Source organism: Hyposmocoma kahamanoa, unplaced genomic scaffold (assembly GCF_003589595.1).
Source record: "Hyposmocoma kahamanoa isolate Upper Pololo Valley unplaced genomic scaffold, ASM358959v1 93, whole genome shotgun sequence".
NCBI lineage: Eukaryota > Metazoa > Arthropoda > Insecta > Lepidoptera > Cosmopterigidae > Hyposmocoma > Hyposmocoma kahamanoa.
The window spans coordinates 23,266,137-23,290,010 of NW_020654810.1; the positions used below are offsets into that span (position 1 = coordinate 23,266,137).

The following is a 23,874-nucleotide window of genomic DNA, read 5'->3' on the forward strand; positions in this document are numbered from 1 at the left end:
GCAGGCTAAAAATTCGCCAACTAAAAATTAATCTGCCGAGGCATCCGTGAACGGAGTCTTAGGTTTATGTCAATGTAAGCTGCCAAATTCAAATGACAACTGTTATAAGTACCTAATTCAAACTTTATTAAACTAGCAGAAACAACAAACAGCTGTCAATAGTGTCAATCTGACAGCAGGTTAAAATTTCGTGACCTAAAAAGCACGCGAAAATTTATCCCAACTAGGCTAAATTTTATCCTAGCCGACGTCCGTGAACGGGGTAGATAAAATTTTCACAGATTAAATTTTCGCCTGACAGAGTGCTTAAACGGGGTGTATAACGTTATGTCAGGTTAAAATTTATCCCGGCTAGCGTCCTTAAACGCACCCCAGATGTTTTGGAAATTCGTTTAAAAGAAAAAAGTAAATGTGAGAAAATTGAATTAATGAAGAAAATTACAATTTGTGATCTATTAACCTGTCCCGAATCCCGAAGGACGGAAAATATTTACTATTCTTTGTAGAAAAAATCTTCTTTACCGCTAATCGATTCATCGGCACCTTTTCTTTGAATGGAACACGCCTAATCTAAATAAAGTTGTTTTAAAAGTTTATTGTTTGTCTATAGTCAGCCTCGGTTGACATTTTTATAATTTTTCATGAAAATTTCCGATTTCCAATTTCACGAATTTTCAGCCATCTAGTTCTATTTTAAGACGCATGAGTGATAAGAGTTTCTTGAGATTTTCGAGTTGATTTCGTTTCTGTTGTTATGTTTTGCGTGCGAAGCTTGAGGTGCGGGTGTGGTTCTATGAATAGTGTAGAGGTTGAGTTAGGCTCGGATTGAACTGTATCTCTGGTAATATGCAATGCACATGCTGTGGTTGGAAGGGGCGATGGCTGCTGTTGGTAGTGGTGGTAGCGCTGGCACCGCTGGTGCTGGCACAGAACATCGGCGACCCGTACAAGATCCTCGGAATCCACCGCAAAGCTTCTCTACCCGAGATTCGTAAAGCCTACAGGCAATTGGCTAAAGAATGGTAAGTTTATTTATTAAATTAGTTTGGAACACTAATTTCAACGTCTTCCGCGCTTCCATTGACTTCGAACTGCATCAATAACATTGATAATGGATTGGTATGCCAAATTCTATACTGTGATATTCTTGTTTTGTTTCTGACTATAGTTATACTTCGGGTTTTTGTCAGGCAGTTATCAGAAACTCACAGTTTTTAAATTTAAATGTATAAACTGAATATTTAAAGGTGTTTAATATTTTGATTTGTCATAATAAGCCAACAGGTTTGACCTACAGCTTCTCAAGTAGATTTGATGTTTACTTGTAAAAAGAAAACTTTTACTGTTATGCTTGTTGTTGTTGGGGAATTGTAGTTAATCACAACAATTCATAATTATTGTTAACCACAACAATTCATAAATTCTGAGGTCTACTCTCATTCTCTGCCGGACATCTGTTTGAAATAATTACTGTCAAATAAATAATATTCAATTAAACAAAAGACAATATCAAGTATGAAGCTTAATTGTCATGGACGGAGAACAGGAGTATAGGGCCAGAGGTGACATCAGCAAAAGTTTTAATTTTACAAGTAAATTTTAGAACTAACTATCAATCCGCAATGTAACGGACTATGGCCTAAACACTTCCATGCGAGGAGATCCGTGTCCAGCAGTGTGACGTGTAAATGGGTTGATAATGATGAAACCAGCATGAAGCTTGTTGTGTGTGTTGATATGTGGTCAAATTAACAAGTAATTTTTGTATACCATTTGAAACTTTGATATCTCGTCCCAATCACTTTACTAGAGTCCCATAACTGGCAATACTAATACTAACCACCTATGAAATTGCCAAATTTTAGTGAAATCAAATGTTTTAATTTGTAGCTTATACATTTCTGATTTTCTTATAACTGAAACAATTTTAAATAAAAGTTATTATTCAGAACAATAGTTGATTTAATTATTAATACAAAGATCGAACACTCAGAAAAAATTCCTTTGATCCGGTCGGATTCGAACTGACGTCTTCTTGCATACCGTGCCAGACGCTATACCAACTAAGCCACGGAACAAACCAACGGACCTCACGAATTTTTCTATGTGCTTGCGTCGTGTCTTTGTACTTGGTCTTTCAATGACTTTTTAAGTAGTCGTAGCACCATCTACGAGAAATCTATGAAAGATTTATCACCCAGTTAGTACCTTTACAGCTACCAGTCCTGGCGAGAGATGTCGCTATTCACTGTATTGATTAAATTTTTATTGAATTGATATTCAATTATTTTTTGTGAAATTACTCCACTCCACACAAAAAATAATCGAATATCAATTCAATAAAAATTTAATCAATAGTTGGTTTAACTCACAAATTAGAAAGATATAGTAGGAAACAGGTTCATCTTCTCGCTCAGAAACCCATCTGATTTCGAGACTACCCAATCGGATCGATTCCAATGTGAATCAAAATCAGGATGCAGGTCTTATGATCGTGGCTGCGTGATCAGATCAATTCAGTCAAGTCCATCAGACCATGGGACATATAAAGGGCCGACAACATTACTTTGTTGTAGCTATCGCGAAAACTTAAGAACTAAACAATGGATCGTAAATCTAGGTACAAAATGCATTAGACCTCTTTGCTAATATAAATTGTGTGATTGTCAAATTCATAGGTACAAATTTACTAAAACGTACTAACTCCTTAACAGGCATCCAGACAAAAATGAAGATCCAAAGGCAGAATCTCGATTCGTTGAAATAAAACAAGCATATGAACTGCTGTCAGATACAGAACGGAGGCAGGCATATGACCTGTATGGTATTACTAATGAAGATGACCACTTGTATAAGCAGAGACATGACTACAGTCAATATGCTAGGTTTAGGTATGTATGGAAACTTTATAAGAGTTAATACTGGCTATAGATGTCAAGAAAAAAGTCTGTGGTTTTAATTTCTACCTTGGCAGTTAAAATTACTATGTATAATAGTTTTTTCTCTGCATCATGCTTCCTGTCACTGATTCTATTTATGTAATTTTGAACTTTACAAACTTGCTAGAAATATAAAGATGATGTCAACTATTAGATTGTTAGATTACGAATTATTAGATTTAATGATAATACCATAATTCCTACACCAGTTAACTGCCTCCGTGGCCGAACGGTTACCACGCCAGACTGCCACGCAGAGGCCCCAGGTTCGATTCCTGCGCCGGGAGAAATATTTGTATGACCTACATTTATTTCTCTCGTGAGTTTGGGTGTAATTTGTGGTTGTCTATGTGTGTCCATGGCACCCGCGACACAGGGTTTCCCTAGTGCGGGGCTATGTTGAGTGTGTGCGTTATTATTATTATTATTATTATTTAAAACACACTCTAAAGTCAGTACACATAGGTTTTGTATAATTCTTTACAAAGTTATTTACAATATGTATTTTATTGTAATTTAGTCATACAGATTTGTTTTTTTTTTATAATATCAAGTGACGATACGAAGTCGTGCGCGTGATAGTAAGCTACTCGCCCGTCCATAACATTTGATGATTGATTGATGATTCAATCATCAAATGATTTTTCGATCAAAATATTTTTAATGTAGTTTTTAAACTTAGGAAATGATAAACTTAATACATGCTCCGGAATCTTATTGTAAAAGACCTGAGGGGCACTGCCCCGGCGCCCATCACCCTGAGACATAATTTGACAAGTCCCATGTGCCTGTAATTTCACCAGCACCCTTCAAAAACCGGAACGCAGCCATGCTGACATTACTGTTTGGTGACAGAAATAGGTAAGGTGGCAGTGTTTCACTGGATGAGCTCTTTCACAAGGAGCAATATTGCTACTAGATACTTAGCCATACAATATTAAACCAAATAATCATTAAAATGTCTCCTGTAAACTGTAAGAGAATATAATATTTTTAAAGCAAGAATGTAAACAGAGAGTTACTCATCTAAAATCCCCCTGAACGCACAACACCTAAAATAGCAGGATCTGACTCACTTATTTGGCTGAGTTCCTGAGATTTATTTTGTGATGATAACTCACCAGCACAAGTTGCATTGTATATTTGCATTGATTTCTTGAGGCTATGAAAAATATGCATTATACTTGTAAAGGAACTTGGAAAATATCTTCTCCACTTTTACTTTAATTTGACCAACTTCTGCCGTCCCAATTTTTTTCTTCCCGTACAATGAAGTCATCCTTATAAGAAACGGATTCTATTAGCATTTAAAAAAAATTGTCAGTTTTATTCATTTTACAAATATTTTATGAAATTTGACCTATTTCTGCTGTCCCGATTTCTTTCATCCCGTGCAATGAAATAATCCCTTCGTGAAACTGACTCAGTCAGCACAAAAAAAGATCGAATTATACATTTTTAAGGACAACTCATGCTTGATTAATCAATCAAGTGATTGCTTGAGTTATTGTTTTCACAAAAACTTTTTCTTGACAATGATACGAGTTGAATGTTGACATGGTCTTGATCCCATATTGTTTAACTACTTGCAATTCTATCTGTACATAATTATTGTTATTTTTTTATCATATCAAGTGACGGGACAACAAGTTATTTGCCTGGTGGTAAGCGACCCGCTTAGTCCATGAAAAAAACCAAATTTTTTTTCACAATTTTGTATAAAACACAGTGCCCTGGTTTTATTTTTTAAATTTCGGTTTTTTTTTATAAAAGTAAAATGGAATAACTGAAATAAAATAAAACACTAACTTTTATTTTAAGAATATATATATACACAAACACACACACACACACATATATATATAATGTGTTATATATATATATATATAATGTTTTATATATATATATAATGTGTGTGAATATATATATAACATGTTTATTAAAATCAATATAAGCGGCTTGCTAATGATTCTGTAATTGCTAATAATAATGTAAATGTTGCTTTGTAAGGGATATGTGCCATGTGGAAAAAAATATTGATATCGCTCTTAAATAAATAAATAAGTAGTGTTTTTGTCAGTAATCATCAAAGTAGCGATGCAATAGCAATTGATAGATTTAAAAGAAAAAGGTAAAATGTTAGAATCCCCACATTTTCCCCAAATAGCGTCAATCCCACAAAATGCCTAATCGAGTTGAAATTCCCCGCAATTTGAGGAATTCGCCACAAATTGACATCATTGTGAGTGTTGCCCATTTATTTTGAGTAATTTAACTATGAAGTACGAGGGGAGGTCCAAAAGTCCGCGGAATGGAGGGGTTGTAAATAATATAAAACAATAAGGCTATTTTTCCTTTTCAATATAATTACCTTTGAGCTCAATACATTTTTTAGATCTCGAAATTAGCTTTTCTATGCCATCGAAAAAATAATTTTTCTCTTTGCTCTCAAAATGAGCTAAAATTGCTGCCTTAACCTCTTCATCGTCGCGAAATTTTTTCCCACGTAATTCTTTTTTCAAATTTGGGAACAAATAATATTCGCTGGGGGCTAGGTCCGGGCTGTAAGGTGGGTGGGTCAGCGATTGAAAGCCACACTTGTGTAGAGCAGCCATCGCAACATTGCTCTTGTGAACCGGTGCGTTGTCTTGCAAATGCAACACACCCTTTGCCCATTTTCCCCGCCTTTTTTCTTTGACTGCTTCCTTCAGTCTCTCTAATGTTCTTGCGTAATATTCTCCCGTTATATTGACCCCCTTTTCTTTGTAGTCAACCAATAAAATTCCTTCACAATCCCAAAAAACCGTAGCCATGATTTTTCCAGCCGATTCCGACACCTTAAACTTCTTAGGGGGTGGTGTACCCTTTTTATGCCATTGCATTGACTCCTGTTTGGACTCAGGCTCAAAGTGATGAACCCAAGTTTCATCTCCGGTAACAATTTGCTCCAAAATTGGGGTAGGTTCTGCGCCACACAGCTCCAAGAAGTGCTTTGATGCATCTATTCTTTGTTGCTTTTGAGGCGGCGTGAGCATTCTCGGCACCCATCTTGCACTGACTTTCGTCATGCCAAGATGATCGTGTAGGATCCTCAAAATGGTAGTGTCTGATACTGCTACTAATGCAGACAGCTGTTTCTTCTTCAGACGGGCATCTTCCAATATAAATTTTTCGATTTTTTCAACATTGTCTGATGTGGTGTCCTCAACTGGCCGTCCTGGGCGAGGATCGTCTTCAATTGATTCTCTGCCATGTTTGAAAAGACCGTGCCACTTGTAAATCATTGTTTTAGCAGGGCACTGATCCCCATAAACAGTTTCCATCTCATTCATAATGGTGTGAGGAGGTTTTTCTTGCTTGGTAAGGAATTTGATGACAGCACGAAACTCGATTTGCTCCATATTTGCAGTTTTCTTCCGGATTTATTTGTTTGTAGGGCGATATCTCGTAAACTAATGAAGTTAAAAGGGTGAAGCTTGATATATATACCCCTAATGAGTATCTGATTAGTACCACATCAAGCAAGCGTAATTAGCGGGCTCCCGCCCCCTCCATTCCGCGGACTTTTGGACCTCCCCTCGTATAATATTAACAACAAAAGAGGAAATGTAGTAAAAAAAATACGATTGTCATATTTTTATTTTCATGCTTTTAGGAAAAAAAGGTTTCTTTTCATGTGTTTTTTCACCACAGAAAAAAAAAGGTTTTTTAACAACACTAGACCTGCTTGTCCATATAACAGTTGCAGTGCATTTACTGTTTTTGTCACATATGAAACATGATTCATAATGACTTCTCAACAATTTTATTGCTGTTATTGGATATTGAGTTTTATACATATTTGTTGCAGTGATGATCCATTTGAGGACATATTTGGCACACACTTCCGAACTCAAGACCAGGACATCACACTGTTCCACAAGCTCTCTGTCACTGCTCGGTGAGTAATGCATACACCATTCTCATATAACATAAGTCATAAGTGCTTTAGAAAGTAAAGGCGTATATTTAAAATGTGAATAATTTTTTTAGTGTAATGAGAGATTTTTGTGGTGGGCATGGTCTTTTTGTTGTGGACTTTCAATTCTAAGTTTTTCTTCTTTTTTTTGGGACTGATTATTACACTTAAATATTACGATTCAGAAGAATCCCATACGCCGCAGTGGGAGGTCTAAGGCCTGGCGCCCACTGACGGGACGGGTTGGCAGGGGATCCTTCGGCATCCCTACATGCAAACGCACACTGATGGCAATTATGCCTCGGTGTCCCTAGATTCCGAAGTCTCCCGTAGGCTGCCGAAGCACTCCCAAGGCTGCCGAAGTATCCCCAAGGCTCCCGAAGCATCCTCAAGGCTGCCGGCTCGCCATCCCTAAGCATACCGCGGCTTTAATTTGCAACTACGACCATTATCATTGAAATTGCAACTGTAGTAACATAATCATAAGGTATATTACTATTCGTCACCTAAAAATCCCTTGTCATCCCGTCCTGTGGGCGCTGGGCCTAAATGGGTTGATGGTGCTGATGCTAATTAATATCGTTAACTCCTTCTTTTACAGCCATTTCGAAAACAACTTAATCGAGAAAAGCATACACACGCCAGCTATAGTTCTCTTTTACACCGACTGGTGTTTCGACTGCGTGCGCGCCGCAGCTGCATGGAGACGCCTAGTTGAAGCTTTGCAACCTCTTGGGGTCACATTAGCCACGGTTCACGCCGGACACGAAGCGAACCTAGCAAGACGGGTCGGTGTACATTTAGTGCCATGCCTCACTTTAGTGTTGGATAAACACGTGTATATATATAAAGAGGGACTGTCATCAATGCCTAAAATTTTGGGTAAGTCATAAGTTAAATTTTATATATTTCTTCAAAAATGTATGTGTTTAATTTTCTTGTATAGTTGGCAAAATATTATTTGCACAAATTCGTCTTAACGCTTCGTCTGTAGAGTACAATAGGACAAAAGAGTGAACAATCTCCGTGCGTTACCGTGCCATCTGTATAGTGCAAACAACTAGTTTAAACACTTTTACGCATTGGCACTTAATTCTAAACTTGATAATCTTTATGCATAAATGACTTGTTGAATTAATAAGAAAAGATTGCATTCGATATTTTACGAAGTACTTTCTGTTAAAAAAAGACGACCTGTTAAGTAAAGAAATAATTGAAATTTGAAAACTGGAATTCAGACAAAGCATGTAGCGCACCCATGACTGGTACGATAGACCAAGATCGTAAAATCCATGTACGCTTTAAGTAAAAAAAAGTGTTAATGGTTTTGTTACTCTATGGTAATAGAGAGGATAAGCCGTTCCTAGAGATAATTTTCATCAGTGCAAATAATATCAACTATACAGTGTCATATTCTCGCACATTTATATGGCGAATGGCTATGGAGTGGAATTCCTCGCCTGCAGACTTATTCTCTGAACGCTATAATTTGGGCCTTTTCAAGGCGAGATTGAATAGAAATAGAAATCATTTATTTCTTGAATAAATAACACAGTACACATATATTTTAACTGCCTCCGTTCCACGAGGTCCCAGGATCGATTCCCGGGCCGGGTGAAATATTTGTATGGCCTACATTTATTTATCTCGTGGATGTAATTTGTGGTTGTCTATGTGAGTGTCCATGGCACCCGCGACACAGGGTTTTAATAGTGCGGGGCTATGTTGAGTGTGTGCGTTATTATTATTATTTTATATAATACATATCCAAAATAATAATAATAAACTGGTATTTTGGGCTACGAGACAGGCGAGAGTCTAAAATAGATATCCATAATAATAATAACGTAACGATAATAGAGTGTGTGTGTGCTGTGCTGTCAAGGAAACCGTGATCCACTCAGCATTTATTTAGATGTGCGTGCGTCATCGTCGACTTTATACTCACTTTCAATCTGGTGAGATGGAGGTATTTTACCTCCACACATGTATTTTAATTAAAAAAAAATCAATGTGCATTGATCCCCATCCAGAATAAATATTAGTATTTTATTCCCACCTGATACACTAGTACTTACAAGCTTAATTTTGGTGATACAGTCAAGAAGAAAATGTATTTGAGGATTGTACTGTATTTTACTTAGTTTATTAGAAATGAACCACATTAACTGTACTTTAACGGAGGTCTTTAACCCTTTGTTATTTTCTTAAATAATACTAAATTACAATTTTGAGCAAAAAATAATATAGGGGGCACATTGTTCATCAGTTGAAAAGTTCTAGGAAAAACTTCGCTTTTAAATATTGTTAAGACTGATTTTTCTTTACTTGTGATTTGCAATATGTCAATATTAATCACCTGTGACAAAAATTTGATTGTTTGTGATAATTATATTTGCCATTGTTTAATAAATGGGAACATTCTCTTGACTCTACTTACCTTACAAATACAATACGTTGGGAGTTGCAAAATATAGAGTGGATCAGTTGGGATTTAAAATTGGCAGTGGATCAGTTGTATAAGAATAAATAATAAGGATAAGAATATATTTATTGCATAACTATAGGTAATTACATATGGTCTTAAAATATTACATTGGTTTGTGCTCTATAGTTTACCAGATAAGGTGTACAATATTATTAAATGTCACAGATTAAAATTAAATTGAATTGAATTACAATATGAAAGAAAAAGAAACAATTATTAATAAACATGTCACATCGCTAGTCACCAAATTTGTCATTATTGTCAAAAAACTCTTGTTGAGCATTTTTAAATTTTACGTACTCGAATTGTTTTAATTCATTCGGGATGCTGTTGTATATCTTGACCGACATTACGTAAAAGCTTCTGTGGTAAAATGCTGAGGTATGATTGCCCGAGTGAACCATTCTATGCCCATGTCTTAAATTTCTATAGTTCCTTTTATTTGCGATTTCAAAATAGGACGGACGTTTCTGTACAAATGCCTCCTTAATATACAGGCAGGGTAAGGGTAGAATTTTGCACTTGTCGAAAAATGGCTTACACGAATCCATTTGAGACCCACCGCAAATAATACGTACACAGCGTTTTAGCATCTTAAAAAACTTCCTAAACTCTACAGAGTTTCCCCCAAAAATTATGGCGTAGTTTATTTATTATGACTGTATAAACCCAAAATAAGCTGTTAAAGCCGCATCCACAGACGCATTCTGTACTAATTTTCGCAAGAGAATTTTTGTAAGAGATCGGATGGGAATAACTCCAGTTGCTACCACCACAGGTCTTCCCAATGTTTTCTGCAGCAGCAGTGGTAATCACAATGAAAGTGATTCTTTAGGTTCAAAGCTGAAAAGATTGAATTTTGATCCACGAAACTTTTCTTGGCAGAGTTCATACGCTGGAGATTCCCGTACAAACTAGTGGCAACAATAAACAATGGCAATGTGGATTCATTTGTCTCTGACTTCGAAGATAATAAGGTGAAGGCGCTAATCTTCGAGGAGCGGCAGACAATACGGCTGCGGTACCTCATCACAGCATTCCACTATAGAGATCGACTGAGTTTTGGGTGAGTCGCTATGATGTCATTTTCTTAGTATAACAATGAAGTTACCATTTTTATGCACGGTTCGAAAGATCAATATATCACTACGTGACAGTGTATCTTCCTAAAACCCAGGAAAGTACAATTGAATATCATGGTCTTGAAACTTTCTGACATTCAATAAAAATTTAATTACTCTAGCCAGGGCTGGTAGCTGTAAAGTTACCTAACTGGGTGGCGAAATGCTTTCATTAGATTTCTTCAAAAGTGGTGCTACGGCTAAAAAGCCGTTGAAAACCAAATACAACGATCCGACAACAAGCACATAGAAAAATTCGCGAGGTCCGCTAGTTCGTGCCATGCCTTAGTCGGCATAACGTCTGGCACGGAGATATCGGTTCGAATCCGGCCAGATCGAAGAATTTTTTTCTAAGTGTTCTATCTTTATATTAATAATTATAACAAATGTTTAGATGTAAATAGTTTTTGCCCTCAATTTCGGACGTTAATGGGTTTTAACCCGATTTAAACCCATCGTTAACGAAGCGTTGGGTTGAAACCCGGGCGTTTGTCCATCTTTGACCACGCCGCTAGTTACTGCGGTATGACGTCGTAACTCCGACGCCGCGGCAGCAAAAACGCCGCCACCGAGGTTCCATGCTAGTCAGCCTTACGTGGTCATAAGATTAATATTTTTTGGATCTGAATAACTGATTAATCCAGCATATCGGAGGCTGTTCATAATTCTTCAAGAATCTCATCCTGCATCAGCTTGATTCCTAATACTTTATACATTACAGTGACATAACTATATTCAATCCACAGCTTCGTAGACATGACGGCTCGCGACACACAAAACGTGACTTCTCGATATAAAGTCCAGCGGAGCATGGATACAATGGTGCTTCTCAAGGAAGACAGCGAAGAACCGGCAGCCACCGTCAGCACTACTGAGATACCTACGCAGACTCTGCGGCAGCTTATTGAAGCCAATCAGATGCTTACACTTCCACGGCTGTCATCACAGGTAACATTAAACAAAAAAAAAAAAATAGACCCACGCTTGGCCACAATCTCACCTGATGTTAAACGACGATGTGACCGAAGATGTTACGCGTTTGCCTAAAAAAATGCCTAATCACTCTAGCCTTGAATAGCCCCAAATTATACTTTTCGGGAAACAGACATGCCAGTAGAGTATTCCATTCCTTTGACGTACGCATTAGAAAGGAGAACGAATGGATCGTATATCAACGACATAACGATGGAGTGTTCCGTACCTTCTAATCAAACGAAGGAGGAATGGTGAGGGTGGAACTAAATTGAAAAGTTCCTGTGGACACTCCCCAGGCTACTTTGATGGTCGAGATTTTGCAGCTTTGACTCCACAAGAGAGACGTTGTTAATAAGTCTCTTTGCTCGTAGCTCCATCGAGTCCAAGGCAGCTATGGACAGAGCTGTCCCAATGGTGGCAGCAGTACTCTTTACACGGTCAAACTTGTACTCTATACACATTTAAAAGCTGTTCAGATGTGAAGTACTGCCTGACCATTTAAAGTTGTAAACAATATGTTGTTTGGTATTGAACGCTTCTGTTCTATAGTAGTATAACATGAGGGTATTATTATTGTTAGAGTGGCTTTGCTGGGCCCATATAGCCCATCATCACTGCGACCTGTAATTGGTCTATTGTAATACTGATTACAATTTAGGGCCAAGACCAATGTTAAGAAATGAAAGATGTCCTGGCTTCGGCTGTTGTGATCATAGTACAATAGAACTGGTTAGTTAGCGTAGTGCGCGTGCCAACTGTAGGCGTCGTTCCGTCTACTTGAGCTTAGCCTAGTTAGTTTTAGCTAGTTTTTTTGTATAATTAAAAATAAGGTACTTAATTAATAACCTTTTTGTAACTATACTGAAAAAATAGGCAAACCACTTGCATTAATGTTAGACGTAACTGGTTGATGACTGTACCACCTCAGTCAGCCGTGACCATGGGACCTGTAAAGGGCCCGAAACGGTGTTTTGTTTGAAAAAACAAATATACGCGATTTAAATCCGGAAATAAAATGGTTTAATTTCCTAAGTAGATAAAAGACAAAGTAAAAGAGCATGTATATTTAAAAAAAAATAAAAAATTGTTCATATATTTTTAGGTAATAAGTTTTCCGTGACAAATTTTACTTTTTGTTTTAAATTAGGCGGAGTACAGTGCATTATTATATGTAGTTGTCCGAGATCCTTGATCTCATATATCAATAGCGATTACCACGTTGCCCGTCCACAGAGCATGCTGGAGACGGTGTGCCCGGTGGAGTGGCGCGCGAACCGGCGCCGGCTGTGCTGCATCCTGTTCTGCAGCGCGGGCGCATCGGCCGACGCGTCGCGCGCGCAGCTGCGCCGCCTGGCCCGGGACGCGCCCGAGCGCCTGCAGTACGCCTACATCTACACGCACGCGCAGCCCGGCTTCGTGCAGGCCCTGGCTAATGGCTCGGGTGGGTAGCGTCTCTCTATGTTCTTTTGTTGCACACTTGCGTGGGCAAATCGTTTTAAGTACGTGGGTAAACACTCTGAATTACGCGGGTAAATGATTTTTTTACTAGACTGTATGTCGGTTATGTAAGCAAAAATTTCTAATCTCATGTATTGAATCACATATTTTTTTATAGTAATCAGCAGCGAAATCACAAAACCCTTTTTATTATATAAAACCCAGTTATTCCAACCGATTCAAGTAAACAAATGGATTCATTTAATTAACAGATCTGTACTTGACAGTACAGTTAGCCATCACTAAAGTGTCTATGGTCGGGTCAATGTTCTGTTTGTTTACTTTTCTGGCATAATGGATTGCAACAGACTTTAATAAAACGATCAAACGGTCAAGCCCTAAAAACGGGTTCCATATTTTTAGATGATAATCAATTGTGGTTACAGGCAGCGACAGCTCCAAAATGGAACATCGCATAGTAATAATCTGGCGGCGCGAAGCAACTCGCATACAATACGAATGGCTCAACGAAACTTGGCCAACGTGTACAAACAAATACTGCAATACCGATCAGCCTGACCCCGGATATTTAGAGGAAGCCTTGAAGTACCAAGAGAGACTGAACGAGACCAAACAAGCCTTGGAGTTGTTGATTAAAAGACTGTTGAAACCGACTGAGGTTATGGCTTATGAAGCTCAAGTACAGGTTAGTTTCTAATATACAAGATTATTTGTAAAACACTAACAACTTCGGAGGACCATAAACTGACCCGAGTGTGGCAGCATACGCATATAGCATACGCTGATTCGTGACCATTCAGATCGAAGAAATTTTTCTTTGTGTTCGATCTTTATATATTAATATTGTCATATAAACGTCATGATATTCAATAAAATAAATAATTTTACGAAATTTTAAATCCCCGTAGTATTTCGATGACTAATTACATCTGCACAGAGAATAAATAGCATTATGAAACAACGTGCACAATTACATATTACCAGTGATCCAAATTGAGGAAGTTGATTTATCTAAAGTATGAACGGTTTCTTAGTATGGACATACCCATTTCGTCATCAATGCGTATAAAATATCTTTTTAATCGACTTCAAAAAAAAAGGAGGATGTCCTCAATTCGACTGTTATTTTTCTATGTATGTTACGCGATAACTTCGGAATTTGTGAATTTGATGGTTCTTTTTTTGATGAAAAGAGGGAACGTCAGGAGTGGTCCCATTTTAATATGCAGAAAATGTTCCACCTCTAAGGGTGGCAAACTAGGGGATGAATCCGGTTTCGCGCAGTTTCTTGCAACTGATTTCAATAAAACTTGGCAAATGGATGTAATTCCACGCACTTTTGGGGTCGATTTTTTTAGTACTCTGTACTACGATTATTTTACTGTTTATTTTATAAACATTTCAAAATAAAGGTTGTCTCAAGTTTATTTTTTAAACGGCTAAGTATTTAAATACATAAATACCTGTAGTAACACAACTACAATACTATTTTGTGAGACAATAATTTTTATCAAATACTTACCTAATAGGAAAGAACAATTTGTCGCCAATATATTCAAACATAATAAGTTCCGGGAAGTCCCGGGATTTGTAGAAGGAATGTCCACATTATTCTTTAGCTAAATTGACTCCCCAATAGCGATCACTGCATATCAGGTATCAGTGGCGAGGTGTCCATATAATTCGACTCATTCCGGCTTGTCTAAAATTTTCCACGTATTAATAAATGACTGTGTTCAATATTAATAAACGCGTAGTAACTTGTCCCGATGGATCTCAACCAATCACAGCGCGAACCAAGCTGTCGGGTCTTCGACTTCTATTTCATTCATGAATTTAACAAAATGGCGGCCGCTAAGCCGAAACAAATCCGGTTACAGTCGAATAGCGTATACATAAATTTAATTTATTTCAATCTTTTTACAGTTAATCGATTTCTTTTAATGTCAGAATCGTTGCCAGAAATATTGTAACAAAATTATTATAATAACATTAATACAAATGGTTAATTACTATTTTGTAAATCTTAAATTATAAATAGTGTTATTTACGAATATGCAATATAAGTTTGGATAATTCTTTTTAATAAGGCTACGTAAAGAACTTAGAAGGTCATGTTAATTCGTAATTAAAATAGCAACATTTAGCATTCACGAAAGTTTGTTTATTATCAAACATTCGTATCGCGACAGGCAGTAGAAAATGAAGTGAATTACTTTAAAGCGATAATTATTAAATTTTGTTAGTTTGTAGGATGCGACCCGCTGCTCCCACGTGCCCGCGAATACGTCGCCGTTGCTCTACGCAAGTACATTCGTTGTCCAACTATATTTTCTTCAGATCTTCATATAGATACTTCTAATGTCTTTAACAGGAATTGGTTGACGAAGCCGCAGCGAGTGCGCTTTGGACCGGCGTACTGAAGTTATGCGAATGGGCCGAACGGGCCGCGCACGCCATGCGAGGCCAACGGGCCGTCTCCGCCATCTCCGTCCTCGCCACCGTCGGGGTCGTGCTCGGTGCGGGATACTTCATGGCGTATCTCATGTAAGACATCCACTCATGTAGTACATCATCAATCTGTACCTCCCACTGCTGGACACGGACCTCCTCTACGGAGAGAGTTTAGGTATACTTTTCAGCTAGCAGCTTGTGGATAAAGTACACTCGAGTATATAACCAGAAATAGAGACGAAATGTCATTTTATTTGTTTGAAAACTGTTCTGCCAAATCATTACGGTGACGGCCAGCCCGAATTCGCTTGCAATCGTCCAGTTTAACTTCAGCTTTGCAATAACGGACGTTGAATTGAAAAATTACATATTTAATATTTAATTACCAATGAAATGTTCTATGTAAATGTTCAAATTCCGTTTTGTAATTAGATGTTTTGCTGTTTTTCCCACACCAGCGAATGGAGGCCCCCCCAATCCCGATTATCTTTATTACAACAAATACAGAATATTTTTGGAATATACGGAGACCTACACACAGGTCAGTTGTTGGCGCTGTACTGTTACAATTTTCTAATTTGTGATTTCAGCGCAAACGAGAGTTGATATTTAAAAGTGATAGTGATGTAAGACCCATTTGCCTGGTGAGTTGTCAGGGATGCCTGGCCCTTATTTCATCTCTATTTCTGGTTATATACTCGACGCCAACGCTCTACGTGTGCAATACAACAACGCGTTCAGGGTGCTGCTGAAGCAAGCGCCACACGTCTCTGGCGCGCAGACTGCAAGCACCAACAACATTCTGAACGTGTTGCAAACAGTCTCCACTGCCCGTCTCTTGCTTATTGCGGCAGGGTTCATATAAATAATTTTAATAATAATAATTTCTTTGTTCATTTAATACTTTTTTTATGTTGAGCAGGATGTTATAAAATTATTAAAATGATACTATTCTAATTTATATGTAACTACCAATGGTATAAATAGCTAAACTAACACCAGTGCTCTGAGTTGGTACAAATAAGATAAAAGTTAATTATTAAGATAAATGGGATATATGTATTATTCCTACTATATATATATTTTTATGATACCTACTGCGCCTGTAACTGTGAAACCTCCCACTTGAAACAATTTTGTATTCTGTTTACTTAAAAAATGCTTAAAATTAACAACTTGTTTTTCACAGTCGTATAGAAGAAGAATCAATACAAAGGCAAAAGGAAGAGCGGAAAAAACAAAATGGCGGCGCGAAGAAGAATAACAACGAACCTGTGCCCGAACTCAGGCTACATGAACTGCGGGCGGAGAAATACAACGGGCTTGTTAGGTAAGTGGATTTATCATATTTTCATTTTAGTAGGAAATAATAATATGATAAGAGGTGATGGGACTAAATCTTGACACAGAATTATAAATTGTAATATTGTGACTGTATATTATATTCTTTTCATATACGTTGTCATATACTGTTAGTCACGGGTTGTCTCGATGCGGGTTTAAAACGGACTTAATGTTGATTTTTATTTGATATGAACTTTGGAAGTACTTTTTTATGATTTATATTATAAAAAAAGTACTTCCACTGACCATTGGTTATTATTTACGTATTTCTAATTACTCTCATGTATTGAACTGTATTAGAAATGTTTTCCTCGCTTTTTCCCAATAATTTATATATATACATACAAAGCAAAGCAAATGAAACTATTTTTCCGGATTTAAATCAGTTGACAGTCAACCGTGACCTTGGGACCTATAAAGGAGCCCGAAATGTTGATTTGTTTGAAAAAACAAATATACGCAATTTAAATCCGAATAAATAGCTTCATTACCTATGTGTAACAATCGCGAAAACCTAAGAACTCGATATATATATATATATATTTGTTTTTATTATTTCTTTTCATCTCGTTTGTCGCGCTCAATTTTTACGTTGATAAAATTACTGTGCACAACTGTCAAAATGTTTTAAAATCCGCTGTGACCTTCCAGTCATGTTTGGCACTGTGTTAATCTTTTGCACTAATTGGTCGCGACGCTCGCGATTACATAAAATTGTGACGTTACGATGCTCGTTATGTCAAGTATTGTGATAAAATTTTAAAATGCCGGTTTATCACTCGAATTTGAGAGCGATGTGTGACTATAATAGCTTTATCGAGGCGGCATACTACTGGGGATGGATATTTTAAATACACGTCTCATTATTAACTTTCTGCCGCCAAGCAGTATTGTGAGCATTATTGAACTACGTTTCGGTTTTAAATTAAAATTACTGGCACATTAGACTTGTCAACTTATGCTATCTCTAGTAGTCTAGGGTCACGGGCCGGTAGTAGTGTCCCTCAGATGATTGCTCATCATATTTAAAGCTCGTGACTGGCATCGGAACTGCTATGAACAGGCGTGTCGCTTGCCACCAGGCACACGACTAGTTCGTCCCATCATTTGGTATATTAAAAAGAAAAATCACACACAAGTGTTACAACGTTTAATATTGTTAGTCCTTATTTTAATGTAAGATCTGCTCGTTGTGTTGAGAATATTATTATTATTATGCTATTTTGCAGGTTATTGAAGCCAGGATGTCGTACAATAGTGTTATTGGTCGACGCGCAGAGCCGGCTGACGCTTCTTTCTAAGTTCCACAGGATTGTGTGGCCTTATCGCAAGTAAGTAGCGAGAATGTAAGAAGAGAGTATCTCTTCGTTAATGAGAAAAAAGAAAATTTGTTTTGTGATATAAATATCTGTATTTCGTAGGTAAACAAATTACACTTGAAATCAGCAAGTAGATAAAACACTCCTATCCATTCGTGAAGCAAATTCCCGCGAGAAAAAGAATAATGGCAAATGCAAAATCATTATTAAAAGAATTTCTTAACGTCTTCAAATGTCATAATTACATATTTGTGTAAAATAAATTAATTAGGTTTTTAAAATTACTCTAAAGACTTGTGTAAGTTTGGTAATAAAATCATATTTAAATGAAACTCAAATTACTAATTAGTATGTAACCGGACTGACTTAACAAGGAGCGACATCTAACCGCCAAAAATAGATTTTTTTTAATACCTAAGAGAGATGGATCCTCATTAATTTGTTCACGTAATATTTAATACACTGATTCAATTCGTCCCCTATCTGTAAAAACAACGTGAGTTAAAGGCTCAATTTGTATTGCAGCGGAAAGGAATGGAAGCGAATTTTTGTAACGATATCATCATAATGAACTTTATGGTCAATTGTGTAATGTACAAACTAGATACGAGCTAAAATTTAACGCGGAATTCTCGCGCATTCTCGAGAACGCTTCCGCATTTTGCAGTTTATACATTACACAATTGACCCGTAAAGTCCATTATGCTGTACAATTTCGTTACGAAAATTCGCTTCCATTCCGTTCCGCCGTAATACAAATTGAGGCTAAGGCTCTTGTCGCATCGGATTTATAAAAAGACAATGGCGGACATGTGCAGGAACAAAACGCTGCTGTTCGCGTTCCTGGTGGTGGAGCGGAACATCGAGTGGTTCCGGCGCGTGCTGCAGCTGTCCCTGGGCGCGCGCGCCTTGGGCGCAGGCGGCGCCGAGCTCAAGGTCAACGCCCGCAACTGCATCGGCACCGTGCTGGCGCTCAACCCGCACCGCAAGTACTTCTGCATCTACCACGCCAAGCACCCGGAGTGCGCCAAGCCGCACAAGGTACACCCGCCTTTCCACCCATTGACCTACCAACAAATGGACGTCGGGTCTAACACAAAAACCACGAAAAAAATGTCCGAAGTTAACCTATACAAACGTAGTGACATGTAACGAAATATTAAAAAACTAAAACATTTAATTTTAACGTCATTGCAGTACTGCCTAATTTAGCTTGCAACAATTTAAAGGGCCCAAAAAACACCATATTCAGCTTCTACTGGAAGCTTAACAAAATGCACCATATTTAGCTTCGACTGAAAATTACTTGAACACAAGAGTAATGGAGCAGCCTTTACTGTAAATATCAATTATTTTTTACGTATATTATTATGTCCAATTTTGTACAAATTCACTTCAAGAAATAATAAAGAGTTGGGCGGACATACAAATATTACAAATGTGAAAATAAGCGTGTACTATAAGAAATGTACCGATATTCCAACTAAACGTAAACTCAAATATCCGTAATTCCGAAAACCGATTTATAATAAAACCGTTACGCTTTCAAGTAATTTTGATGCTTCGCACAAAACAAAAATAATTTGCTTTTGTTTTGTAATATTCATAGAAAAATACATTTGACATTATGAAAATTCGAGCCAACGTTATTTCGGGCAAATGTATTTTCTGACTTCTGATAGGTAATCCCTAGCCATAAAACGAGTACAACAATATTTTGTTAGTTATCGCTAACGTTTAATAAAAAGTCATTTAAAAAATAAGATTAAAATCAACACGACTCTATAGTTTCTTTGTTCCAAATATTTCAATCGCTCATGGTTCGAACAATTGAAAATGACCAAGAAGTTTATATAAGCTTCTTGAAATTGACGTAATGAGTCTCTTTCCATCTTTTGCGCATGCAATGTGTAAAGAAAAAAGAAAAGGGACAGTTAGCGATTTAATTATTTTGTTTGGTTTTGGAATTTATATTTACGATTAATTTATATATAAATTAAATACTATACAACTGTACAAAATAACACTTTTAAATGATAACTATGATAACACAACATATTTGTTTAGTGAAAATATGATACAAAATCCTGTTTATACACTTTACTGCAGTAATTTTTACAAATTATTATTATATATTGTACTGCATAATTGACAACCGCGCTGTCAGTCGAATAAACGAAGACTGCTGCGCGATTGACGCTCTGTATGCGATTTTAACGCCTTATGGGTTCGGACACTTCTAAGTGCGAACGACGTCCATTTGTTAGTAGGTCAATGTTTACACCCGTCATTAATTTCCTCGAGTCTTCGTTCCTCCTATTCTAATTCTACTAGTGTCGATGCTTCTTTTATTTACTGCCTCTGTAGTCGAACTGTTACTGACTGCCACCCAGAGGTCCCAGGTTCGATTTCCGTGCCGGGAGAAATATTTGTATGGCCTACATTGGGTGTACTTTGTACTTGTCTATGTGTGTCCATGACACCCGCGACCCAGGGCTTCTCTAGTGCGGGGCTATGTTGAGTGTGTGCGTTATTGTTATTATTTAAGAGTCGATCCAACCTCAAATGGCTTTGGTTGATTTCGCATAACAGTGAAAGTGTAGAATCAATGACATTGGAAAAAATATATAGTAAAAGTGTGTATTTTCTGATAGTATACGGTGTTAAATCACGATTCGTAAAAATTTTTAGTATAGCGAAAAAAAACACAAACTTACCTCGAAATTTTACAAGAACACTTTATTTACACGTATATTATACGATATACATATTTCAAATGGCTTTAATTTCGTTTGTAAATAAATAAATTCTGAAATAAGGCCTTGCCCTTCCGCTCGGCCCAAGCAAAATGAACCGTATTAGTACGGGAGAAAATTGAATTCGAGCTGAGGTAATATGGGCTCTTAAGGACTGACTTTAAAATAATATATAACGACCCCTCCTACGAAAAGTATCGTATGCCGAAATTGCCAAGTTTACAAGGAATGAGCATAACACGTGACTTTAGCATTTCTCAGTTACTCACACATAGTATTATAATCCTTGATATCGGTTAGATGAACAACCACAATTTATTTTATCATTTTACAATTTGTTTTAGCATTTCTATGCTAAAGTCACGTGTAATGCTCATTTCAATGAATTTAAAATTTTAAAACGCTCCCCTGTAAACTTGACAATTTCGACATACGATAGTTTTCGTAGGAGGGGTCGATATTATGCCAGAGAACCACACCAATTTTAACTGCCACCATGGCTGAACGGTGACCCGATTCGATTCCCGGTAGGAGCAATTTGGTAACGAGAAGTTTTCTAAATTGGTACGTTCGAATAAGCCGCGACTGAGAAAGGACGTGTTGCAGCGCATGTCCCGCATGACGCGGTCGCTGGGCGGCGCGTGCGCAGAAGACCCCGAGGCCGGCGCCTTCATCGGCTTCCACACCGACCCCGACTCCTCGTCGGGCGAAGACGCGCCCGCGCAGCACACGGGGCCGCTTCTGCTGGGTATGCATTTTCATTTAAACATACCATTACAATTAAGGTTTACATGAATTCCTGAGGATGTAGGACGGAACCTACCTGGGCGCAGTTGTTTGCACAGGCTGGATTCTGAACATTTAATGTTGGGTCAATCCGTTTTGTCGGAGCCAACCAACATGTAGTGCCGTGAAGATTTTGTAAACATGTTAGTTAGGTAAAATTTTGATTTTTTTTGTTAAGATTTATTATTAGGTGTGAAGGCACTCATGCTGTTATCAGAGTGGTTTTCCATTTTTTTTCTCGCTAGGCGTGTATTATTGACCGAGTAGATGATATCTCCGTAAGATAACCCATCTTAATTACTTCTCTTATTATTCTTAATTCTAGAATCACTTAGCAGTCAACATATACAACAACATATTTCTTTTCACAGTCGGTAGTAAAACGACAGTTACCTGGAAGACATTTGATGCACTGACACATTTTACCCTACATACGTCTATCCGAAAGCATTCGTATCGTGTACATACTCATAATTTTCTCGTCTGCAACAGACATGACATGTTTTCGTGGCTAGATCCGACAAGGTTCTTGTCAAGTACAAGACCATTCTCGTCTTTTCTGTAGCAGACACGTCGAATTTCTTTAGCGCCCTTATGGACACGCGTGTCCCTTTTCACCAGGCCGACGACAGACGAACAAGTTACTTGGTGTCATAAAAAAAATTCAAATAACGCAGTAGAAACTATACCCATGTGAAATCTTCATTCCTACAGATAACCTGCTTGATGGACTAGAGAACTGGTTGGATCGCCTCTTCGAGGGCAGCACGCACCGCTACTACATCAACTATTGGCCCGATATGACGACGAAATGAGCAACATGGCCACAACAAGAAATTGATCATCTCGGGTTGCTCCAGTAAGAAAGTGTCATTTTAAAGAAACGATTGGCCACTTTTGGCTGACGTTCAACTTTTCTTCGCTGTTGATTTTTCCCGTTTGAACTTGAAAATGAATCCATGGTAAAGGTCAACGCGCATTTGTCGAGATTAATTGACGGTGATGGCGTCATCAGCATTTTGTTAATAATTATAGTCTGTCTTTTTTGAAGATGGAGGAAAATGACATTTGTAGGGTTGCCAGTGTTCATAAATAGTTACGTGTTGTTGTCGATAGTTTTATCGATAGATCGTGAAAAAAAATAAAATTTTGCCAAAAATGACTGAGTTGTGAATGTTACGGCGTTCTAATTGCGTTATTTATTTATTTAATTATTTGTAATCAGGTTAGAAAAACCCATAAATACATACCGTAAAGACTAACATACATATTATTAATACAATAAAACACTTATCGACTAATTATTATTTACACTCATTGTCTGCGACTTGTGTTATTGCCTAGTTTATTCTTACTTTGACAGTTGACCTACTAGTATCGAGATTAATTTCTATTCATATACATTTTAACAAGAATACCCGGCTTTGATTATCTATATTGAATTTAAATGAAAAAAAAAATTAAATATGTCTCCTCTTTGTGTTTTTCGTAAACATAGTTTTAAATAAAGTGTATGTTTGTATGAACTTAAAAAAATTGATAATTGAAATGATCTTGTGCTCAGTAATTCGATGAGTAATGGGTTGAGGATGATTCAAATTCATTCAAAACAAGTTCGGCTATTTACTCCATAAGCGTGACCAATATTCAGTCGATAGTCAATAGAATATTTATCGCCAACAATCACTAGCTGCTTGCAAGCGAGCAACATTTTTCGCAATTAACTGTCATTTTACTCCGTCTTCAAAAAAGACAGACTATACCCAATGTTTTAGAGCGAATGCAGATGTTTACTTGTCAGTGTTAAAGTATATTGATCCCTGTAAAAACATGTCCTCTGAAGGTCTGAAGGTTTTAAATTGTCACTTATAATTTTTAAATGATTATGGATTGATTTTATTTTTTAGAAACGATGATACTCTTTTTGTTTATTTTATTTATAAATGTTTTCAATATAGTGCCATACTACGCAGTTTTTACTGGTCTTGCCCACTAATATGTATATTGTTGTTTATTTATTGTTTATAATTGAAACGTTAGATGGAAATTACCTTGTTTTTGGGCAACATTATGACCATGTAAAATTTACGTAGTACCTATTGCATACTGCCAACCGCGCCCTGTCAAACTTGTGTGAGAACATCGCGGTGTGTGGAGCTCCTTACATGAAACTTGCGTTTTTTTTTCTATTAATATTTTACTCGGTGTATATTTTTGTTGAAACAAATAATTTAATTTTGTGTTGTATTCACATTCAAACTAAACTAAAAAAGCCG

General features: G+C 37.1%; 1 protein-coding gene across 1 annotated transcript; it reads left to right on the forward strand.

The window, feature by feature from the left end:
- The first annotated feature begins 620 nt into the window (after window positions 1-620).
- LOC113237379 (dnaJ homolog subfamily C member 16) lies at window positions 621-23,013 on the forward strand. Its single transcript, XM_026473808.1, has 14 exons — window positions 621-1,022; window positions 2,715-2,891; window positions 6,790-6,879; window positions 7,499-7,779; window positions 10,271-10,451; window positions 11,253-11,454; window positions 12,715-12,922; window positions 13,365-13,624; window positions 15,314-15,486; window positions 16,583-16,723; window positions 17,967-18,068; window positions 18,875-19,097; window positions 21,419-21,560; window positions 22,313-23,013. The coding sequence occupies exons 1-14, from the start codon at window positions 847-849 to the stop codon at window positions 22,411-22,413; spliced, it is 2,457 nt and encodes an 818-aa protein (XP_026329593.1). The 5' UTR covers window positions 621-846; the 3' UTR covers window positions 22,414-23,013.
- The last annotated feature ends 861 nt before the right edge of the window (window positions 23,014-23,874 follow it).

Coding starts and splice junctions, on each gene's coding strand:
- LOC113237379 (XM_026473808.1), top strand. CDS start 847: ATGCAATGCACATGCTGTGGTTGGAAGGGGCGATGGCTGCTGTTGGTA. Junction 2,892..6,789: donor AGTCAATATGCTAGGTTTAG/GTATGTATGGAA, acceptor TATTTGTTGCAG/TGATGATCCATTTGAGGACA. Junction 15,487..16,582: donor TACTTCATGGCGTATCTCAT/GTAAGACATCCA, acceptor TGTTTTTCACAG/TCGTATAGAAGAAGAATCAA.